Source organism: Rhyacophila brunnea, unplaced genomic scaffold (genome assembly GCF_057557595.1).
Source record: "Rhyacophila brunnea isolate RB1 unplaced genomic scaffold, BYU_Rbru_1.0 scaffold_2, whole genome shotgun sequence".
NCBI classification, from domain to species: domain Eukaryota; kingdom Metazoa; phylum Arthropoda; class Insecta; order Trichoptera; family Rhyacophilidae; genus Rhyacophila; species Rhyacophila brunnea.
The window spans coordinates 29,409,231-29,433,157 of NW_028232859.1; the positions used below are offsets into that span (position 1 = coordinate 29,409,231).

Genomic DNA, 23,927 nt, shown 5'->3' on the forward strand with positions numbered 1-23,927 from the left:
ACATAAACATAACGAATGTATTTTTCTACATTTTTTGCAGGCAAAATGGATGTTAGCCACTCGCTCAACCTATTAGGTCCATAATCTGACTCCAAACACACACTGAAAAACAATATAGGTATATATGTGTATTTTCCTGACCCAGGATTCGAACCTGGGACCCACGACATTATAAGCTGACATATTACCCGCTCGGCCATCGTGGGCGTTGAAACACCAAATAATCATCTACAGATTTTTCTAGCCTTAGACATTGTAACACATACAATGATCTTTTTAAGTGGATACTATGAAGAATCCGGTAAATGGCGAACTATAATATCATTTATACAAGTATCCTCGACTCTCCATGATCATTTAAAAGATCCAAATAAGATGGTCGTGACTCCTGTCACATGATATGAATGAACCCACAAATCTTATAGAAGATAGTTGTTGGTGCTCAGGGAGAAAATAGATACCTATTAGAAAACATCGACTACGCAGGGAAAATAATTTGGTGAAGAATAATATCAAGACCTGTTAGTTGCTAAAGTGAAAAACTGGAGACAACGGATGGCAGAGTAACGTTGAGGTGGAAAATTAAGGAACCGAAACTAGATTTCGTTGTAAAATCACTCAAGAAGTAACTATTTGGATAAGGTAGGTAATATATTTCATACCAAATTTTGTTTTGGAAGAGTTATGGGAGAATTTTGTTATGAAAACGTTGAAGGCGCATTATTATATTTGCGTGTAATGAATATTTTAAAATCACGAACAAATTTTATTTACAATATACCTACCTACCTACTAGCTACTAGCTACTAACACCAAACTTTTACAAATTTGATGGATGAAAGCATAAAAATTATTAAGAATTCATGCTGTACCGTCAAGATGCATAAAAAAGTTCAACACTCGATGGAAAGATGGCAGTGCAAAATTGAGCCAATAAACTTATTTTATATTACCTATGTCGTTGGCTTACATTTTCTTCATACCCTGCAAATAAAATATAGTTTTCAAAATAATGTTATACGATCATGAAGAGTTCAACATCGTGATGACTATAAAGCTCCGAAGATTCCGCTTGGTAGGACATGCACTTCATAATATAAATTAGTATAAAGAATGGACGATTGTGGATGATGGCCGGAAGACCACCTGACTGCTCCGGTGGCTGTATGTACGAAGTAGAAAATGACTTACATACTATCGGTGTGTCCAACTGGCGATTTAAAGCAAATCCGAAGAGATGGTAATACTGTTGGATTAAACCGAGACCAATCCCGACCTGTAATGCCATTGATAATAGTAATGTTATACAAACGGAAATCGTTAAAACATGCGTAGATAATTTATTATTCAATTGATGGTTTTCAAATTGCTATTGTTAATCATCATTATCGTTAATATTTGTAGACATATTTTATTGCATCAGTTTGCACACATTGATTTTGAAATATTATCTAATCGGTTACCTTAAAGAGGCGTGTGTAAGTAAAAACAGTGACTTATACACCTATGTTTGCAATAACTGTTTGACAATACATGGCGACCAAAAAAGAACGCACTCAGCACATTAAAATTACTCATATTTATCATTTACGTTAACTTTGATATTAAAAATAAATTACATTTTTTAATCAATATACCTACCTAATTTGATACCGGAAACGTATCAGATAATAAATAACAATTTTTCCTTGTTAAGATTACACTTTACATTATATAATCAGCTATTGTTTCATTTTTATAAGATAGATTTTTCTCTATACGAAAACTGTCTGTATTTCTGTTGCACAAACTTCTTTCAAAACTCTCAAAATTTCCGTTTGTAATACTTACAAATTATTTGATAGTTTATTTTGATCGTGCATAGCTGAAATCTAGTTTCATTTTATGTGTTGTACTAATATCACATTGTACATAATAATATCACGAAACACAGCCTGAATGCAATAGAAGGGGTTGGGTAGTCGTATCTCCAATACTTATTTATAGAATGCCTAAAGATTACAACACTTCTAATTATTCACATGCAAATAAAACATTTCATGATTAATTGAGAAGTTTTTAATTGATCTCTATTTAAAAAAATATATATTGTGTATGCCTAAGGGTGAGAGTAACATTTCTAGCAAAAAACTTACATTTTAAATAATCAATACGTATGAATCTAAGAACATTACAATTTGATTTTCATTATTTTATGGATATTTCTAGTATTAAAATGTTGTTTAATAAGTTATTTAAAAGGAAACAAAAATACACAATTTCTTCGGATTTATTAAAATTATGAAATTTTCGATTTTTATAAAAAAAAATGGGTATACCTACCTTGTTTTTTATTTATTGACTAATTTGAAATCGAGATTTGATGTGGCCATAATATCAATACTGAAAAATAGGTTTTTAAAATGTACTTATTGATTTACTTAAATATATTTTATAAAAAATTGACGTTTTTTAAATCGGAAAAATACGTTAAAACTAAAGTATGTTAGTAAACATACGTTAAAGCCATGATTTTTTCAAAAATAGCATTTCAATGAAAGATATGCATAATATACAATGTATGTACTAATATAAATGTGACTCAAAAAACGCACACATTATAATATTATATTACTTAGTTTTTTTCTAAGTTGTGAGTTTTGTGTCGTTGTGAATTAAAAAAAAATGTTTTAATTGTTTTTAGATAGGTACGTACGTGTTGATTATTTAAAATGGAATTTATCGATATATAAAATGTACCTATTACATTGCAGTTATAAAAAGCGCTTGCAGAGGCATTACGATCATTCGTGTATGCAAAAGAATGCTTATAATTATTACGAACAAGAATTCTGAAGCAGGATCCAATTAAAATTCTCATAATAAGTTTTCAATGTCATTCTGAGGTTTTAAGCTTTGATGAAGGTATTACGTATTCAATTGTTTTCGTTCGAATTGTTCGTAATAATTTAAACGTCTAATTTATATATATGGACACTCTGTACGAATTTCTAAAATTCTACGCGTAAGTTATCGAGAAAGAGACAAACTAAAGGCAAATAAAAGCGGTGAGATAGTCAAAACTTAAAGAGGATTTGTCAATTGCTCTTTACATAGTCAATAATGCATACCACTTCAAGGATTTCTTCCACAAAACAAACACATGAAAACTATATAACGATCAATTGATAGTTTTCTTTTGTAGTTAGTTTCGATTCTTGGTTAGTTTGTGCTGAGAAAGGTAGCAAAATGAGAGTGTTGTTATTGATAACGTTGTGTTTAGTTGCAGGTATGTGAATATAATTATATTATAGGAATACATAGTTTTAATTAGAGTAGACAGGAAAAGAATTAAATTAAAAATAACTTCGTACATAATTACAATAAAATTATCGTACAGTTAAATTGCAATTAAAATATAAATTTATTTTCAATAGTGATTCGTGTTAAAGATAAAGAAGGATGGTAAATAATTATTTTTATTGTGCATAGATTTTTATTAAAAGTAATTAAAAGTACTTTATAAATTAATAATTAAAATAAAATCAAAGTCAACTGATGACAAAGTCCCATTGAAGCCGATGAAACAGGTCCTGATTATTATTAAACTATGTGGAATAAATACTACATATTGTATTTTATTTTAAATTATACAATATCTTTCTTACAAGAATTGACATTTATTTAATACTATTAAAGAATATTTTATGGCTTTTTCAGAGTATTTGAATTTAAATACCGTGAAAAATTATAAATAAAACAAATGATCTCGTAATATTATTAATTATCTGAAAGAAAACAATAAATTTAGTGCCTATTTAATATTATGTTTTTATTGTAAATATATAAGTAGATATAAAAACAGTATAATATGTAATGGTAAATACAATATTTAACCTAACCGAAAATAAAATGTTATAGGTAGGTAAAATATCTTCCATGATAAAATTAAGCATCGTTCTAGTCTAATCGATTGTCTCCAATAATAATCTTAAATACTATGTGGATGTTGTAATCATATTTATTAAATAATTGTATTTACCTTTTTTATCTAAAAATTTACTTTATTATTATACCAACACCTTGAAAGTATAATACAGATAGTATTTTGAACGCTTTATCTGGATACATAATACTTATATATATTATTATGTCACAAGGATTTTACTGAAATTTGGTTTTCAATGGTGATCTTTTATTGTAAATATTGAAATTTATTGATAATTATATTTTTTGATAGTCGTTTCGATTGTTTGAAAGTATTTATCAAATTTCATAAAATTTATCCATTTTAAAACTGTAAATATTTATTTTTGTAATTGCCAGATATATGCCAGACAATCCTTATTAACTGAATACTATAATCTTATGATAATTTATGTAAATATTAAATTCGCTGCATAACTATTTAATTAATAAATTGCTTTATATTTTATAGCACAATGCGACAGTTCCAGAACTCCGAGAGATGTATCCGAACTTCTTTATGGAGCACCGCCAGTTCAAGCGAGGCCTATCCCCGTTGAAGCAGAAAGTGGCTACAACTACCCCAAGCCGGATATCCAAACGAGACCAATTTTCAAGGACCCTGAACCTATTACAGAAATACCAATCATCCCTATACAGACCAGACCGTTATTCAATTCAAATAGCTTGGATTCTGTACAAGTGAATACTCAGGTGCCAAATGGTATACAGACACGGCCAATTTATAATCAACCACAAAATAATTTCGTTCAGACGCGTCCAATAGTTTCTGAACCACAACCAAATATCATCCAAACACGCCCGATTTACAATCCACCGCAGCAGAACTTCATACAAACAAGACCTATTATTTACACCCCACCTACTCCAAATTACATCCAGACTAGACCAATTTACAATCCTCCACAGGTCAATTACGTGGAAAATACTCCAATCTATTATCAACCCTCTAGACCCATATATAATCCACCCCAAACTAATTTTATCCAGACGAGACCTATTTATAATAATCCTCCGCCGAACGTTATTCAAACCAGGCCGATCTATAATCAAGGCAATTCCAATCCAATCAATGACGCTGTTGACGTTGTCGCCAGTATTTCAAAAGAGGCATCCAATAAGTTTCTTAGGCCTTTCTTCGATGCGATATCAGGATCTTACCCCAACAATAATAACTATCCTCAGTACCCTGGAGCTAATACTAATGGTTTCCCGGGAGTAAATACTATAGGTTTCCCGGGAGGAAATGGAAACTATCCCAATAACTATCCCAGTAATAATTATCCCGGTAACTATCCTAGTAATTATCCAAATTACCCAAGTGTCCCCAATTATCCAAATTACCCAAACTACCCAAACTATCCCAATAACAATCCAATTTTGAATAAATTTCCATTCCTAGCAGGATTATTCCCAAATAATTATAATAATAACAATTACAATTACCAACGATATGCAGCGCCGCCCACTGTCATACCAGTCCCAGCAGCTAGTAACGGCGGGAACATTGGTCAAGTTGATATAAGTATCCATGGAGTAAATTCTTTAGGTGATGGTGTCAGTGTTAATGAGATTCCTGCACCGGAACCTCAAGGCTATGATTATCCTAATCCCAATTATCCGCAGTTACCTCATGAACTTCCTAGCGGCTTACAATTCAGGACTTTGCCAGAACAAAACACGCAATAATACTGTTAAACGTGCTTTATTAAACTAATTTCTTGGTATAATAACCACTTATGAAAATAAAGTGTGTTCAATTGTGAGAAATTTCTATGTGTGAACATTAATTTAAAAGTGGTTGTACAATATTATGTACTTTCTGTGTGATATAAAAAGAGGTCTAATTTTATATAAAAGTAATTGCTTGAAAAAAGTACAGACTTGAACAATATATGAATTAGAAAATTTAATATCATCGAAAAGAAATGTTTACTTGAAATTCTGTCATGAAGTATATTTTTTCTCAGTAAATATTTAAATAAAAAAAAATACTACAATATGTTCGCTGTAATAGTTTATTTATAAGTAATTGTTTTTTTTTGGTTTTTTATTTGTGTTGACAATAAAATAATTACAACTAAGTTGGCGTATTTTTTATTTAATTAATTATTAATGCGTAAGTACTTAACTAATTTGGTTCGTTACAATTAAATATATTACATTTTATATCACTGTTTGTAGGAAGTATATAAACTACATTATATTCCACACAGATTCAAGAATACCGTAAAATAAAACCTTTTGCCAATATTTGACAAACCCCTGGATATTTATAAAATCCACATTACCCAAAAATAAAATTTTCCACTAATTTTCTTATCACCAAAAGTATAAAACAAAAATATATAAGTATTGGTCAGATAATTACAATAAAATTATAGTTGGCACACAATCTAATGACACTATACATAACTTTAAAAAATCGATTAGAATTTTCCAGTTTGAGCTGTATAATACACTTTTCCATTTGAATCTTGTACGGATGAAGAACTTGAGAATACACCATTTCCACCTGATGACACACCTGAGATGCCTACTCCGGCCACGTCATCCCCGAAACGGCTGTAAATACTGAAAAAATACAACACAAACAATGAATACTTAATTAAATAAAGGAAAACAAAAAATATTTAATAATTGCAGCTACATAACATGATAAATAGACTTTTAGTCATTATTTACATATGGCATAGGTGTGATCTCCGCATATAATAAATTCTTCAAACCAGATAACTTTTATTGATTTTTATTTAGTTATGGCATTATTTAAGGCTTTGCTACACATAATCATACGCTGTAATATACACAACATTGTATAATATATTATATTAGAATTCATTGTTCAAACTCGATTAATTCAAAATCAGTAAATCACCCTTACTGAGGAGCCGAACTGTCAATACGAATGTCGTCTCCATATTTAGTATTATAATAATTAAAGCGAAAAATATTGGTTATCGCCTACACACCTACTCAATTAAATAATTATAGTACCCAGGTAACACCAACAGAATAATAAAAGTGTTCTCAATTTATTATTCATAAATCTACATAGATACCTAATGTAAATTAAATTTTCATGCGATGAGCAACGGTCGGTCAACAGCGAAACCTGACTTCACGTTAACTATGTACTTACCTACAATGATTCGTCAAGGTGGCACTGGCCAGGTTACGCGCCTAGGTCCGGTTCACAACGATATCTATGTACACTATTGTTTAGTGAGTTTTGTGTCTATTATTAGATTTCATTGAGTAATTTAATGAATATTAAAATTCTCAAGTATATAATTATAATGCTATGTTCAATTATTCTTTTGTAAACATAAAAATAGTACCAGTAATATTGGACATTATAATATTATGATATCCATTATTTTTTAATGATTTAATTGAGGTTTAGTTTAGTGTGAGAGTAACGTTTTTAGCAATAACTGCAAATTAATACATTTTACACACGCATCCAAGAACATAAAATTTTATTTTTACTTTTTTAGTTAAAAAATAAAATTACAACTTTAAAAAAATCCTTCATATTACAATTATATATAGGTAAAATATGGGTTTTAAAAAAACGTTTAGTCACCTGTGTCCAAACAACTACATGTTGGTACCTAATAAAAATATTCATTAAAATAAATATGACATAAGTGTCTACTTACAAGTTTAAAAAAATACTTCCAAAAATGCTCATACCTAAGTAAGTTTATTATTTTAATAAAATAATACAAAAATCTTTTCAACGTTTATAAATAAGTACGTGTTGCTTAAATGAAAATCATCAATATATTCAATTACAGTTTTAAAATTCGCTTGCAGAGGTATTACGGTCGCTCTTAAAAGTGCACCGTTAAATACGGTTAAATCAAATATTCAAATCAAATATATCAAACAAATTTATAGAGAAGTATCTCACTGTTAGAATTTTTCTATTTATACTTGGGTATATTATTATCAAGAGTTTCTTCAAATGACAATAATGTGTGTAGCCGGACACTTGACCACTGCAGCTAAGTGCGTATTATTCAGACAGACTAGCGAACTTATTCAAAAACCTATTACCTACTCGCTGGAATATTAAAGAAAATTGTTAATAACTGTGACGTTACAAATAGTATTTTTTTGCAATATTCCACTATAAACAATATTTTGAGTATCATTTTTTAACTAATTAACTCTGTTACAAAAGTGGATTTTTCATTTGATTTCATTTCATATGATTTGAAAATATATTTTGAACAATCGACGTTAAAATTAAACAAATAAAAATAAAATTATTATTAAATTCATTATTTAAAAAGATACTGGTCGTCGTTTTTTGTCTAAGGTCAATTTTCCGAAAATATAACAATGTATCCGATAATATTGAGCTATGGATATAATACTGCACTCTAAGATCAACCATAATACAATATTTGAAAAGACTTTCTTTTATTAAGCAATAGCATGTCATAGGTATATGTCATTATTGTCAATTTTCTTTTTCCAACTGTTTACAGTTTTAATATATCTTTTTAGCATATGGTCATAAATCTACATCGTTGTTGGCTTTCTCATTACGGAAACGACAAACAAACAGTCAATGACATACGATATTGTGGAGACAAGCACGTTTTCAAAAATAAACACCTCTTTTGACATGGCCATAATAAACATAATTAAAAATTTTATTTATTATTATGCCATTTTAAATTTGTGTATTTGATTGACTTATCATTTCTCATGTCATTTTGTCTTCCTGGTAGTATCTCATAACATAATCTTATAAAAAAATATATTATGTACTTAAGTACCTATACCCATATTTACTATAATCTAATACTAATAAATTATAAAGTAAAAATATTATTTCCGTGTTTAATTAAAGTTTTTTTTAATCAACTTTAATATTATAATCTACTGAATTTGATAAACACAGACACAGAAAAATCGAACTGAAACAAAGTTATTTTTGTTAATTCTAAGTTATTTACGTTGAAAGCTGTTTTGGACCATAAATCTATCTTCAGTTATATTACTAATAAATGTTACGCATACATAATATTTAATATGCAAATTAAATAAGAAACATAATATTACACGTAGGCATTAAAACAACCCTATTTTTGTATTTTAATAAAATATAACACAGTATGTACTAGCAGTATTTACGTCAAATACTTTTAATGATGACGACCAGTTTTGCCCGCTTCAATAAAAAGTTTTCAACTGATGAATGGTCTATTGAAGCTGCCTAAACCAGTCTTAATCATTATTAAAGAATATGGAATAAGTACTACATATTATGTTTTTCACTAATTTTTAATACTACACAAGAGATAAGAATGTACATTTAAAATACACAATAAATATGTAAAATATATAAATAAAAATATATAAATAAAAATATGTAAATAAAATACGTATAAAAAATCCTCTAACTTAGTGGTATTTAAATCTACATACATTCGAACGAGTGGTTTTTCAATTAAGCTACTGGCTCTAGTTCTCAGTCCTGCTGATATTTCATAACAACTTTGTGTACATTTGGAATTGTGGGTACATATCCCTCGTATTATTGTAATAATTATTAATCCATATTACATATCTCAAAAAAAAACAATGAAACAATCTTGTTTGTTTCAAAGGCAGAACATATTGAGGGAATGTTAAAAATTAGGGCGCCATAAGCAAAAATAAGGTTTTTCCAGGAAGACCAATTATTATGTAGAAAGATATTCGATCAAAACGGAAGGCGTATAAACTGATAAAGTGCCGATAAAAAAAATATTTAGACTTTGATGATAATTTTACGTCTAGGACATCCGATTTAATAGACAAAACATCTTTCTACTGTATGTTGTAGGTATAATATCTTGACCTTAATGTAATATTAGAAAAAAAGAACAAAATGTTCTCGTACGTAATAAATTTATCAATTTCTTAATAAAGATACCGTTTGTTAATGTTGCTCTAGTTTAAATTTAATAATACAATATTGCGTGCACATCGATCCAAGTGAATTTGTATCAAATCTACGTAGAGTTTACAGTTGCACGTTTATTATGGGCAATACGTGCGTAAAGTCTGTTTCACAATACGTGAGTGACAGTTCAATCAACGAAGACCTATATATTAAGATTATTATTTTACGCTTTTCCAGTGTAATAAAGCATAGGCTCTTTTACAGTTTGCCTATAAATCTAAAAATGTTTTACAGGTGTGGTCATTGATACGACGTACATGCATGTAACTAAATTCATGAATAATTTTCCACATCTATATTTAAATATTTTATGGCCAGTCAAGTAGCCACATCAATAATAATTGTGGTACGTATGTAAACGTAAATTTCAAATATTTTTGTTAAATAAATTCTTACGTCTATGAAATAACATGCGATAAGCATAATTTTAATGGTTGTTATAATATCCCATAACAATATAAAAATCAGATGGACATATTTATAGAGTGATCCCAGGACTTTTTCCAGGACGAAACACGGAAATTTTTCAAACGATTCTCATCAATACCTATTAAGTTCAACACGATAATATTCAATCACGTGAATATACATATAAAATGATGTCATTATTGTTAACTTAGAAAAAATGAGAAATTGTGTAAGTAAGTGGTGTATTCAGTCAGTCAAATTTTGAAGGGTTTATAGAAAAAATTGGTTGTTTTAGGTCGCTTCGATTTGTGTCTATCGATAATCATTGTGATTTTACGAATTTATCGTTTTTTACTTATCCGTCGAATGTATACATATTTAAAAAAAGTACAGGGTAGCTATTGGGATTTTTAAAAACAGCGACCCGGAACTATTTTATTTAGCACTACACCACTGGATATAATCACTGAAGTTAGTTTATTTTCGACAATTATGGATTATTAAATTTGCTATATTTATTATTTATAATAAATATAAATACCTTTATTTCAGTATTTATAATAACTTCTACTTTGACTGCTAACAAATATTTTCTATTAAAAATATTATGAAATTTGTAATCATGCTATTGCATATTGCGACGCGGATTTCGCTTTTCGGCATCTTGCCATCATATTTGTAAAGTATAAACAAAACTGAATCTCGATGCTATGTACATGGTGTCTATGTAAACCCATAGAGATGTCGAAAGTTGAAAACCCTGGTCGAATTAATAAGATAAATAAGAATTATTATTATTGTATAATATCAAAGGCATTTTTATTTAAGCTCGCCAATCACATTATTTTCATGCAATACGATTACAGACTCAATAATTTCATAGTATTTGAAGGTGTCACCACTTTCTCACGTTGTAATTGCATTACTTACGAATTGATTAATTGTTTCGCTAGATTTCAAAATCAATATAGTCCATAATAGATGCATAGGAGAAAACAGCTTTTTGTTTTCTCAAATACACAGTCACAAGGGTAAAATTTTATGTTATTTCGAGTATAGAATATTTAAAATTAATAAATTCCACATTTTCATAATGCAAACATGTTAGAAAGCAGTAGTTCTTCAGCAATTCACAAAAGAGTCAAAAATACCTAAAGGTGGACTTGGCTGATTTTGAAATGTAGCGACACAATTAATCAATTCGCGTTATTCCTGTCAATTGCTTATGTGAGCATTATATTTAAATATTTTTTTATGTTTTACGTAACCGTGAAAATAGAGCATTGTATCGAGTCTTCGCCACTGGTTCTGGTACACTAATTATACGTTAAAATACTTTAATTATTGAAGAGTAACCTCCCATTATCCCGGAAGCGAAATGTTTTAACCAATATATTCTTCTAATTCAAACATATGGCTGCAAAATATTTACAGAGATTGGATAATGTAATGCATATAGGGTATGAAGGGCAGGAATTAAAAAATAAATCAAAGGTTAAAGGAGAAAATAAAAGTATTCGACATAATACGATGTGTAAAGTTATTGGTAAAGAAATGGATACCGAGGAAGTCAGTCACGGCTGGTTATTGCTGGATAAATCTCTTCAACTGGTGGTATCTAAGAAATATCAAAAGAGATTTCTATCTATTTGCCTATCAGTGCAATGAAATAATCAAGTTAAGCGAAAATAAGTAGATGTTATTGAGACAAAGATCCGAGATGTGTTGGATGGCAAGAAAACGTTTTCATCCAGAATAAGGAGTGACCGAGATGATGAATAAATTATAAAACATCAAACGAACGAAAAGATATTAGAATATGTGGGTAGACATCGATAAGCACCCCGCATCAAATTTTCCCCCATAGATTTTATTCAAGAATAATGGGCTTAGAAATATCTCATCTCGTTTGTACCGTTCTGTCGTAAGTACAATCGTTTGGGTAATTTGAGTAAGTACTGCCTTCATAAAATAGTGCAATCGACAATGTGAAATGATCGTTTTTGAGCCAAGTTCAATGTCCGAACGTATTATTTTAGATTTTAGACCGTGAAAAACAGTTAAATCTAAGTACCTATTTAAATGGGATTCAATGCAATCAAATAACTTTTGACGTACCTACACAAAGTAATAAAAAACGTACTCTTTTTGTTCAGCGTTTACTTTGTAAAATATAAGCGGAAGTTGCGGTTTCTTGTTACCGAAATGTAATAAGATAATTTGAAATAATATTTAGATAGAGATTATGGCAAAGTACTAAAAAACTTCTATATACATAGTACTTTATGATAGTATTCTTTATTATATAATAATAATATGTATGTAGATGCTCTATAATCAATAAAAATGAGATATATTATATGAATACTATGAATATATTATAGGTACCATTGGTAGATTGATTCTATTATTGTTCAAATACAATAATTATTACATATTTTATTTATGCGAATGACATAATGTTTCTATATTATAGTAACCAATTATTAGCAAAAAAAGATGTTTTCGAATATAACATTATTTTTAATAATTACGGCTGTTACAGTATGTGTAACCAAACAGTTATTTTATTACTATACCTAACTATCAATTTAAAAAATGCATTAAGTAGACTTACATATACATATTGACTATAATAATAATTAATGCAATTATTACAATTACCTATGTATATTGTATGTATGTGAACTTGAAGGTGTTTTGATTTTATAGCAATCTTGATAAACTAAATATTAAAAATATTTAAATTACACATGTCAATTAATTTAGACCAATACATGAATAACACCAATAATTTCATTCATGATTCATAATATTTATTTTGGATAATGTTAAGTACCTACATTGAATGGTGAAAGTCAAGGATATAGTTTTTTTTTAAATGAATGTAGCAATTCTTTAGTATATATGGGATTTTAATATGTAACTAGATCAAAATTGACAAATTAATAGTAATTCATTACATTTCAATTAAAACCTCTGGGAAAGAACTAGATTGAAATGCAAGTAGGTACTAGTTAAATAATAATATCATACATGTCAAGTTCGTATAACTAACACTCATTAGGTGAATACTCACTCCCCATACATGAGTCACCTAGCGGAAAAATACGAAGCTTGCAATTTTTTTATGTTTTACATTTTAAAGTATTTTAATTAATACATAATATGTATCTAAAAATATTAAAAAGAAAAATATTTTTATTTAAATTCAAGAATAAACTGACAATTAAAAAGACGTTACAAAATTTGCATTCGTTCATCTTACTATTAAATATTATTTTGTCGTCATAATAAGTTTTCTATACTGTACATAAAATATCTTTGACTAATTTAATTCATAGTTTTAATGTTTTTTATACATATTTTTAAAAAACTTTGATTTCTACAAAAAAAGTAAATATGTATACCGTGAAATCCTTTATATTTATATAAAATCGAGCATCACTATAGTGACCATACCTAATTTGGATTCGATATAAATATTAGGGATTTCAAGTAATACACATTTTTATTATTTTTATATAAGTAAATCGATGTTTTTTTTTTTGAATACATAAGTACAAAAAAACATTAAAACTATGAATTAGTTAAAAGTCTTTTCTAAGCATCAGAGAAAATTAATTTAATAAACAAATTTTTAGTAATGACTATTACCGTAAAACAAAATGTAATATTATGATTGAACGATTTCATATTTTATAATGTTTGTGTTTAAATTGTAAGTTTATCCTTGATTTTAAATAAAAAACATTTTTATTTTTAATGTTTTAATCTAAAAAATATTTAGTTTTGAATTGAACATATTTAGAATTTATTTTACAATGAGTAGGCACCTTTTTAATATAATTTTGCAATAAATGTAATTAATACAAAGATATGTTAAACATATTATAATAAATGGAATCGTGCTCACGTAAAAGGTTTCTGAACTAATATGATTAAATAAGGAACTATGTTAGGTCTTTTTTTTAAAGAAGTCCTACTGCGTAAACGCAAGTTCAATTAATAGTTTTTTTTACATTATACCTAAATTATTGTTTTCATACACGATTATTTTTCTATATTTCTAGATAAGTTAGAAAACAAGCTTATAAAAATGATACAAGTACATCAAGTATCGTATAAATTTAATTTTCCGTTTCATATTATTTTCAATTAAAGTTTTTTTCAATGAATATTACACAATTTTTAAGTACCTACGTATATAGTATTATTTATTGAACATACATAATTCGGAACACATCAGAAACTGAGAAACATAGAAAAAATATCGGTGCCATTATTTTTCTAATATGCATGTATATGAGGTAAATTATAAATAAAAAGACCTAAATTGAATAATACAAATTTAATGTCATTTTTTAATGGTTTTTTTTTGTTGTTTTGCATTATATGCAATCAATCATTCAGTTATATAAGTGAGCTAAAACGTTTTACCTGTTCTGCTAAATTAACTATTTTATCAAAATAAAATCTGTTGATTCAAATACGTTAACAATTTCCGATAATTAATTATATTAAAAGGAACCTTCAAAAACTACACGTCAACAGCCTTGGGTGAGCAGCTTATCACATACTCAAAAGAATCTTCTATCTTGCATGATTTATCATGTCACGACTTATTTTTACTTGCTTGTTGTATTCATGATGACCAAACGAGCCAATATCTAAGTAGCGAGATTATTTCTTTGAATCGCCATTCATTGTAAGACCATGAAATCATATTTTGATATTCATGAAATCTTCCTTGATTGTAAAAGTTGCAATACACAATATTACATCGAGTAAATAGTTAATAAAGTAAATTTCCTTCATAACGAATTAGCAAGTAACACCTCGTGCTTTATTTTAAGAAAAATAAAATCTACATACCACTATGTCTCATCCATTAGCTTTAATAAAATCACTTCAACTGAATATTATAAGAATTCCTACCCATTTAAAATATAGCCCTTGATACAAATCAAAAGTTGTGTCTGCCTGTTATTGGAACCATCACACAATTTAATTTAATATAATTTTGTGACTAATAATTATTGTATATTATATCTATGAATATTCTTGTCGACCTTTATTGCTTGTTAAACCATTATAGATTTAAAAAGAGGATCAATAAATAACTGAAGTTAAGAGCACTCTAGATTATCCATGCTTAAATATTTATATTGGTCATAATTTAGTATAGATAATAATAATTAAACCTTACACTGGGGCGCTATGAAAAGTTCCAGGACTATTGTATGTATTGGACTGATATCCGGGTTGGTATGCTGCACCGGATGTCAAATAGGGGTCATATCCATTTCCTGAAAACATATCAACCATTCATTTAAATAGCAAATCAATAAATTTAAACGGGAATAAGTATACAAATTTGTTATATTTTAATTGAGATTACCATAATTGATAGAATGTTACTGTATGGGCAAATTAATACCGTTAATGTGGTGATATTATTATGAACAAAAAGTTTCTTATCCTGATTTACATAATATTATGTACACACCTACTCCACAAATGTGGTTTTTAATTTACATTGGTATACATAAATGTATTATTAATTATATTGAATAATAAACGTCCAATTATTTATATATCGAAGAATCGAAGGTTATAAACCAAAAAGGATAACATTAGAATTATTTTGAGATTGGTTAGAATATCATATTATTTAGCTTCCTTAAAGTGCATAAACAAGAGATCTTGCGCGACGAAGTCACAACATGTTTTTTAAAATAAATATAAAAAATATAAAAACTACGAATTAGTCAAAAATCTAAACCGTAAAAAAATTGAAAACTAAATTTTAATAATAAATATAACCATAAAAATAATGTAATAACGTAACCTATGTACCAAATATGTGACAAATTCATTTTTTACAATTGTAAGTTTATCTTTGACTCAAAAAAATCGTTTTAATGTTTTCAGATACATATTTATTAATTAATACAGTTGAAATTGTAAATTATCAAAAAAAATCTCAAATTGCCAGCTTCTTATTTTTCCGCTACGTTCTCTGTTGGCATATAGGATCCCTCTTCATTGTAATGTTCCTGGAAGTTAATTTATTGACGAAAATCTTTGTTGACTACATACAGACAAACATTATAATTAATATGGGTACTAACCACCGCTGCTCGTGCTAATAGAGTAACTCTGTCCAGGTCCAAACCCTGAACTAGATGAGCTGGACGAAGAAGAAGACGACGAGGATCCAAAAGCATTTCGGCGGAAACGTGGTCCTCCTAGCAGCATGACGGGCGCGGATTCATGGCCGAACTTGTCAATTGTGTAGAAAGCTTTTGGCACATAGTATGCTACGTCTGAAAATAGAGAAAATAATATAAATGTGAATAGTTGCTTATTATATTAATATAAAACAATGTTTTTTTATATATGTATATATTAATATACAGTTTTAACTACTGTAAAAACGACGTGATATCCGATCCGCATTGCTGGTAGGATGTTAAAATGGGCAATTTAACTTATAATTTTAATCTGATTAACGTGGGAATTATCAGAAAAGGAGCATAATATTATAGACCTCCACATAATAGAAGGTATTAACTATTTACAACGAGAAAAGGTAGTTAGTCATTCCAACTCAGTCCAACTCATTGGATCCTTGAAATACAATAATTAATGTTTAATCCCAGGTTGTAATGTTGCGTTCAATTGGATTTTAAAACCTTGCCTGTGAGCTTAAAAACGTTATCTAGAAATTTGACAGTTAGACAATTTTTCGATATTTAATAATACTTACCTACATATTTTAAATTTTGAAATCATTCAATGTTAACGTAGAACATTTCTGCGATTTGTAATTATATATTAAGTACATGATATTTTAAATATTTCAAAATTTTATAAGTATGGGAAAATATAAGCCAAACTGCGATTTCTCATAAAATCGGATCGAGCTGTCCGTTTTTATCGAGATATATAAAAAACGTCGCAATCAACATTATTTACGCGAATAATATAACCAGTTTTATGGAAAATTTGTATTTCTTAGTAGGTATTTATTGTTGATTATGTATCTTATGTATGGTACATTATTTCAAATAATTATGTATCACAATCCATTTATTATTCTATTGCCCATATTAACTAGCCTATAAGAATCTTTACAAACTTGAATATGTAATTAAATTAAAGGAAAATCAACAGTTAACATCAATTAGAAATGTCCTTCACAGTAGATTAAATCGATTTTATTCAAATGTTTTCTTTAAAAAAAAAAATATTGGCACCCAATGCCTTTCTATTAAGAATTTATAATTATTAAAAATTATCTAGTTTAAGGTCACTGGTATATACTGCTATTTTATATCAAATTGCCTAGGTACTATTGTCCATTTTCATATATTTGAGAAAAAATATTAAACTAATATGGTATTGTAACTAAACCTCGGTGCCCACTTTTGACGGTTTATCTGGATAAAAAAACTATAGCGTAACATCCATATTATTAAATAAATAAAAAAAAATCTTAACAAGATGTCCAGCGTTTACTTAGTGGTCAATTATTATCATAAATTTATTACTTATATAAATTTTATTAAAAAAAAAACTCAAACGTTACAATTTATGTTAAGTATATAAGAAAGTAATTCCATGTAACGTAAATGAGTTAAGTATTCCGTAACAAAATTTATATTAACCCTAAACCAATAAAAATAATAATTATTGATGTTATATTAATTGAGTTATAATAAAAAGTATGTGTAATATATTGTATATAATGATCACAGTGGTCATATAAATTCCCACTGATGATGTGTTCGTTACCACAGTCACCTTGTACTTTTAATACACAATTACGATTAAAAAATCAAGCAACCTATTCACAAAACAATCATAATATACAATAATATGATTAACTGTCATAATAAAAAAACAACTGGTAGCATTTTAGTCGGAAATTTTGTAAAAATACATGATTATCGTTGTTTTTTGTTATTCAGAAATGAAAATTTTTGACGAGTGAAAAATATTATTAATTAGTGAGATCTACGAACTGTTAAATACCGGAAGTAATACACAGTCATGCATATAATAGAATTTGCATATTTATAAAACAAATATATGTTTTTCTTTTCATCGTGTAACTAACTGATGTTGGGAATATAATCAAGAAAATAAGAAAAACACATTGAGTTCACATTGATACAGATTGATAATTTTATTCATATGTCTATAGATGCATGCTTGCATATTTTACGTCTAAAATAATGAACTATACCATAAGCCACGGATTGAAAATCTGTGGGTCGGGACTCCCAGGGAGTCGCCAGTAACTCAACGGAAAACCTCTGATGTAAAGTTAAATAGATAATCGCAAGGAAAATGCTTTTGTTTTTATATAACATAATTTTTAAATCTCAGTTCTTCAAAAGATCGTAGAAACGGAATTTCGCCACAACCTTGGAAGCCAGAAATCGAATTCTGAAAGTCGGTATAAATTTAAAAAATTAAAAAGTATATTGTCGTGTTCAATATATCAATATTTGGCAATAATCAAGCAGAGATTGCTGAAGTTATACCAAAAGTCCCAATAAAAATGCACGTCCGTAGCATTTCAATCTCATATTCTCGAATTTGTAAAGAATGGGGATAAACCGAAAAAAATCCTAATTTTTCGTAATATTCTTTTCAAAATCGAAAACAAGATATCGACTTTTAATTATCATTTGAATTTAGAAACATCGAAAACAAAATCATGAAGTACAATGCTTAATTTGCAAGAAAATATTGGCAAACAGTTCGCTGGCGCCGGTTAAATTACGAATACACGGTTGTTACATTTATTTATTGAACTTGACATCGGTATAAATGTTTTTTTTAATTTAATATGGGTAGCGGGTTATTTAACCATCATACAAAGGGTTTAAAACCAACTATTATGTAATAAACAATACAATCATTAGGAACATTTACTATAAAAGAAATGATATGATTCACATTATTATGCTTTGCAGTATGTACCTACCTACCTTTGGCATTGGGATCGGATCGGATTATGTTGGCATGGCAGTGATGTTATTTTGAAATATTTATACTTCAAGAAACTTGTTTTAATGAAACAAATATTATAATATTTTATTCACTAGATAAAAATTCATTATTCTGTTATTTATCAATAAATACCTACCCATCGAAATAAATATCAGTGGACATCAACATGATACAACAGGTGACGCAAAGGTACTATTTACAAAATGAACGTCATCACTTATGAGCAAATTTTAATTTAAATCGTGCTCATAATATTTAGAACTATTAAACATTATAAATAAATATATTCATCATATTTCGTAGAATTCTATCACTTTAGTGAGAATTCCATAATATTATAAAAACATATTTTTCAAGTATGTGTTTATATTGTGTAATCGTTGTGTCTTCTCTTAACCTGACAATAATAATAACTTGAATACAACTTGTCTTGGTGATAATATGATAGTATTAAATAGAATGGGCAATGTTTGTAATCAAATACCCAATTGCAAATCTTATAAGACTGTGTCTAAAAACAATATTGTGTATGTATGAATGAGTCCACGATGGCCGAGCGGTAGCGTGTCGGCTTTTAATGTCGAGGGTCCCAAGTTCGAATCCCATGTCTGACAAATTTGTGAATTGAAATCTTGAAAATTTGTTTTCAATGTGTGTTTGGATTCAGAATATGGACCTAATAGGCTATAGAACTCGTTAACATACATTTCTCGCAACAATACAAATCTGTTAATACAACCTCTAATCTGTGGAGGCTCATATTATGATGCTCATAAGATCGAACGTAGTGATGTAATGGATGTGTATCAATATAATATGACGATTTTGATATCCATTCGCGGTGTTAAAATGCCCATTATTGTGCTATGTTTAACAACATGGAATAAATTAAATAATATAATATCGTGGCTTTGTCTATTTAATGATGACCTCTATATCCGCCTGTTATTTGTTTTACTTTATTATTTATATTGTAATTAACTACTTACATTTTTTATATTTGTAATAATTGTAATGTCTGTGGAGTTTGTAAGTAAAAAATTAAAAAAAATACCAGCTGGCTATGTAGGTGCATATTATTAGTTTTTGCTACAAACTACTCGTAAGATTTTTAAAAGTAAGTTAATAGGTCACAATAAATGACGTGTAGGTATAAGCCGTTACAAATGTAATTGATAATATTTTGAATCTTTACTTTTCAATCGAATAATATTAATTTCTAACTTTTCAAATGACACTTGGTGGTCATGTTATATATAATTTGTTTTTAACAAAACTTAGAGGTCATGAGTCAAGCCTCCAAGGCTGTTTTCATCGAATGTATGACACCTAAGATACATATCACGTGTAAACAGGGCTCGAAATGGAACGGAACGCACCGGAGCGCTGTTCCGGCTCGTGAAATTTGTAAAATTATCGCTCCGTCTCGTGGAAAAAATATGTTGAGCGTCTGAGCTAGATAGGTCATAGAATAGAAAATCTGACACACTTATTTTCATAAAATACACATACGATTTGATGACTATGTAAATATCTTCCGAAAATTTGTCGAGCGCTCCGGTTCGTAAACTTTTCCATTTCGAGCGCTGCGTGTAAAACATTTGTTGCAGCCAAACTTGTTTAATTATACAATTTTAAATTTACTTCTCATCTTGAACATTTTATTATTTTCTCCAAAGTATCTGCATGTTATACATAGATATGAAAATAATAATAATAATAATAAAATAAATAAATAAATATATTATATACACGATTTTTTTTCTCATCGAAATGTCGTGACATCATAACAGCATTTTTAAGGATTCGAAAACCATAAATAGCGTGCTAGTTTTTCGTAACTTTTTTTATTTAAATAATACATTCTCAACCAACATAGCTTGGATTTAATATACATTTTTAACTGTCGATTTTTTATGAAAAGCTGCAATAGTGTATTTTTGATAAATACGATGTCCGTATAAGTGTGTGAAATGGCTCCTAACCTTATTAAAATTATGTGAAATAACGATCTAATTAACATTTTTTTTTAAATTAACTTTAACTTAACCAAGACTCAACAATCAACTAAGTATTTTAAATTAGTGGTTACTAAATTATATTTAACATCATACACGATTGCATTACAAGTTTTTAATCTATGAATAAATAAACTGTAAAAAACAGTTTAATTATATTTAGTATGACATAGTGAAAATATGTATAACAACATAACCATTTTGGATAATGACAATATGTAATATAATTTCCATTATTTGTCTTTCAGAATCTTTAGTTAATAATACAATAATCTATTATAAATATTCATATTAAGTAATGCGACGCAAAAAAAATAATAAAACGTCGAAATGTGTATTGATCCAATGATCTATACATATTATATTATAGATTCATATGATTCATTAATTTCATTTGGTTAAATATCTTGAATTGTTTCAAATTTTAATTGACGATTATTTTCTTAACGTTATCTAATAATATTGGATTCAGCATAGAAACAGATATGAAGTTTGTGTATTATTTTAGTATTCAATCTTAGTTTCCTTTTTTATTTTAATGTGAATTGTTTTAGGATGAATATAGAAGTGACAGAAATCATTTTGATAACGTTAAGATCACTGAAAGTTCACTGTATTTACAAAAAATGCAATTCACGTGCGTAAACTACAATATTGAATAGAGGTAAATAAATGTTAATTTAATTATTACGCACCTGCGAAGACGAGCGCAAATGTGAGAGGCAGCAACAGCACAGATAGAGGAGCCATCGCGAACTACACCGCGATAAGTCAACAATTCGTTTAAATACCGGTAAGAGGCTAAAAACAGAGATGCTTGCTATAATATACGTGGCCCGACGATTGATCCCGCAGCACCTGGCAACGTCATTCGGTGGTCATCTCGCAGAGATGGTAATTGACTTAACGCATTGATTCGTTTCGAACTATAACATATTTGTATCTTTGTCATACGCTATCGCCAACACCGGAAGCATTTACTTTAAATTGTAAGATAACATCAGTTGTATTGTTGCCTAAAACTCGATATTATGTTTATCCACTGTGTATTTTCCGTAATCACATATACGTGCGAATGATTGACCGTTAGTAAAATAGAGATTCAAAAACTGAAGAGAAACGTATCGTGGTATGGAGAGATGCATTCTAGGCATAACGCGCAAGGACGAAATACGGAATGGTTGGATAAGGAAACAATCAAGGGTACCTATGCGATGTAATAAAGTTTGCTAAAAACTTCAAATCGATGTTAGCAAAGTACATAGTAAGATGAGAATCTAGTCATCCAGTAATAACCAATATCTAGATCGACGAAATAGTTAAATTCTGTGGAAGTACGCATCAACCAAGTGCGACTATATACCGGTCATGGCAATGGATTACGAATTCGATGGTAGTGCTAGTTATTGATTTTCTTCGAAATAAATGAACAACTTCAAAGGCATATTTCATTTAAATTATTGCCATTTATTTCAATGTGTAGCAATAGTTATTTTATACAAACATTTTATCATATTGTATTCGAATTATGTCCAATAACTAGCACTACGATCTAAGTTTATAGTCTCGTGTCACAACCTGATTATAGTGGGATATGGTATAAACGCAACACACATTATCGAGAAACAGTTTGAAGAGGTTTTCGCCTAGCAGTGGGTAGTCCAGGCTGATGATATCAATTGGGAGGGTGACGGCAAAGTCTATAAAAATATTTTTGAATTAACCATAGATATCTATTTTTACGCTCTGAGAATGCGGTTGACATTGAAAATGAAATATATAGTATACCCCGGTAAATTTTCTTAATATGTTCATATTTATATAAGTATTTAAATTATGTCTTATAAATGTTTTTTTTCGAAGATAAACCGTATCCCCACCCATTTTAAGACCTACGTATAGGTATATAATTATTTAAAAAAAAAGGGTTTCATTTCCACGTTTTTTTCTTTAATATTCTTGGTGGAAATACACTATTAATTAAATTAAAACGCACTGTAATAAGCTAATAAGTATTACATATGATTGTTTTATTTTAATTAACTATTTATTTATTTATTAGCATCAATCTATGTTGTCTTATGAGAAAAAATTGTAACCCAAGAATTGGGTATAATGGCAAGGCAAGGCTATCCGCCGACAAGTTTCGTGAAGATAAAGAATGGGGAAAATCGTGAAAAAGCTTTATATATATTGTGATAAATATTTACCAATTGAAATTAATTCAAAAGTTTATATTTTGGAGTTTTGACAATTTATTAAAACCATAATTATTATTGCCAATTTTGAAATAGGAAGTGTGTATATATTTTGTTTAAAACAATAGTATGTCTTCTTTTTTCGCCCATGTGTTTAATATTTTTTATATTTATTTAAAAAAAAAACATCGATTTCTATAACAATATAAATGTGTATAACTTGAAATCCTTTTTATTTATATGAAATATTATTTAGGTATGGTCCCAATATTGAAGCTTGATTTGATATGAATAAAAAGGATTTCTAGTTATACACATTTATATTTTTATAAAAATCGATGT

General features: G+C 28.3%; 2 protein-coding genes across 3 annotated transcripts; one reads left to right on the forward strand and one right to left on the reverse strand.

The window, feature by feature from the left end:
• The first annotated feature begins 43 nt into the window (after positions 1-43).
• LOC147072174 (uncharacterized) lies at positions 44-6,048 on the forward strand. Of its 2 annotated transcripts, none has more exons than XR_015070578.1 (2): positions 44-642; positions 4,418-6,048. XR_015070578.1 is itself a non-coding variant. In XM_085946396.1 (2 exons), exons 1-2 carry the CDS (start codon positions 3,229-3,231, stop codon positions 5,653-5,655), a joined length of 1,278 nt encoding a protein of 425 aa, XP_085802522.1. In that variant the 5' UTR covers positions 3,122-3,228; the 3' UTR covers positions 5,656-6,041. The 2 variants fall into 2 exon arrangements, 1 of the variants encoding a protein (XP_085802522.1); XM_085946396.1 differs by lacking the exon at positions 44-642 and adding an exon at positions 3,122-3,268 and having other exon boundaries at positions 4,418-6,041.
• Positions 6,048-22,147, reverse strand: hui (hase und igel). The gene is made up of 4 exons (XM_085946398.1): positions 22,083-22,147; positions 16,477-16,671; positions 15,552-15,651; positions 6,048-6,540 (listed from the first exon to the last, which is right to left on the reverse strand). Exons 1-4 carry the CDS (start codon positions 22,135-22,137, stop codon positions 6,396-6,398), a joined length of 495 nt encoding a protein of 164 aa, XP_085802524.1. The 5' UTR covers positions 22,138-22,147; the 3' UTR covers positions 6,048-6,395.
• Between the last annotated feature and the right edge of the window lie 1,780 nt (positions 22,148-23,927).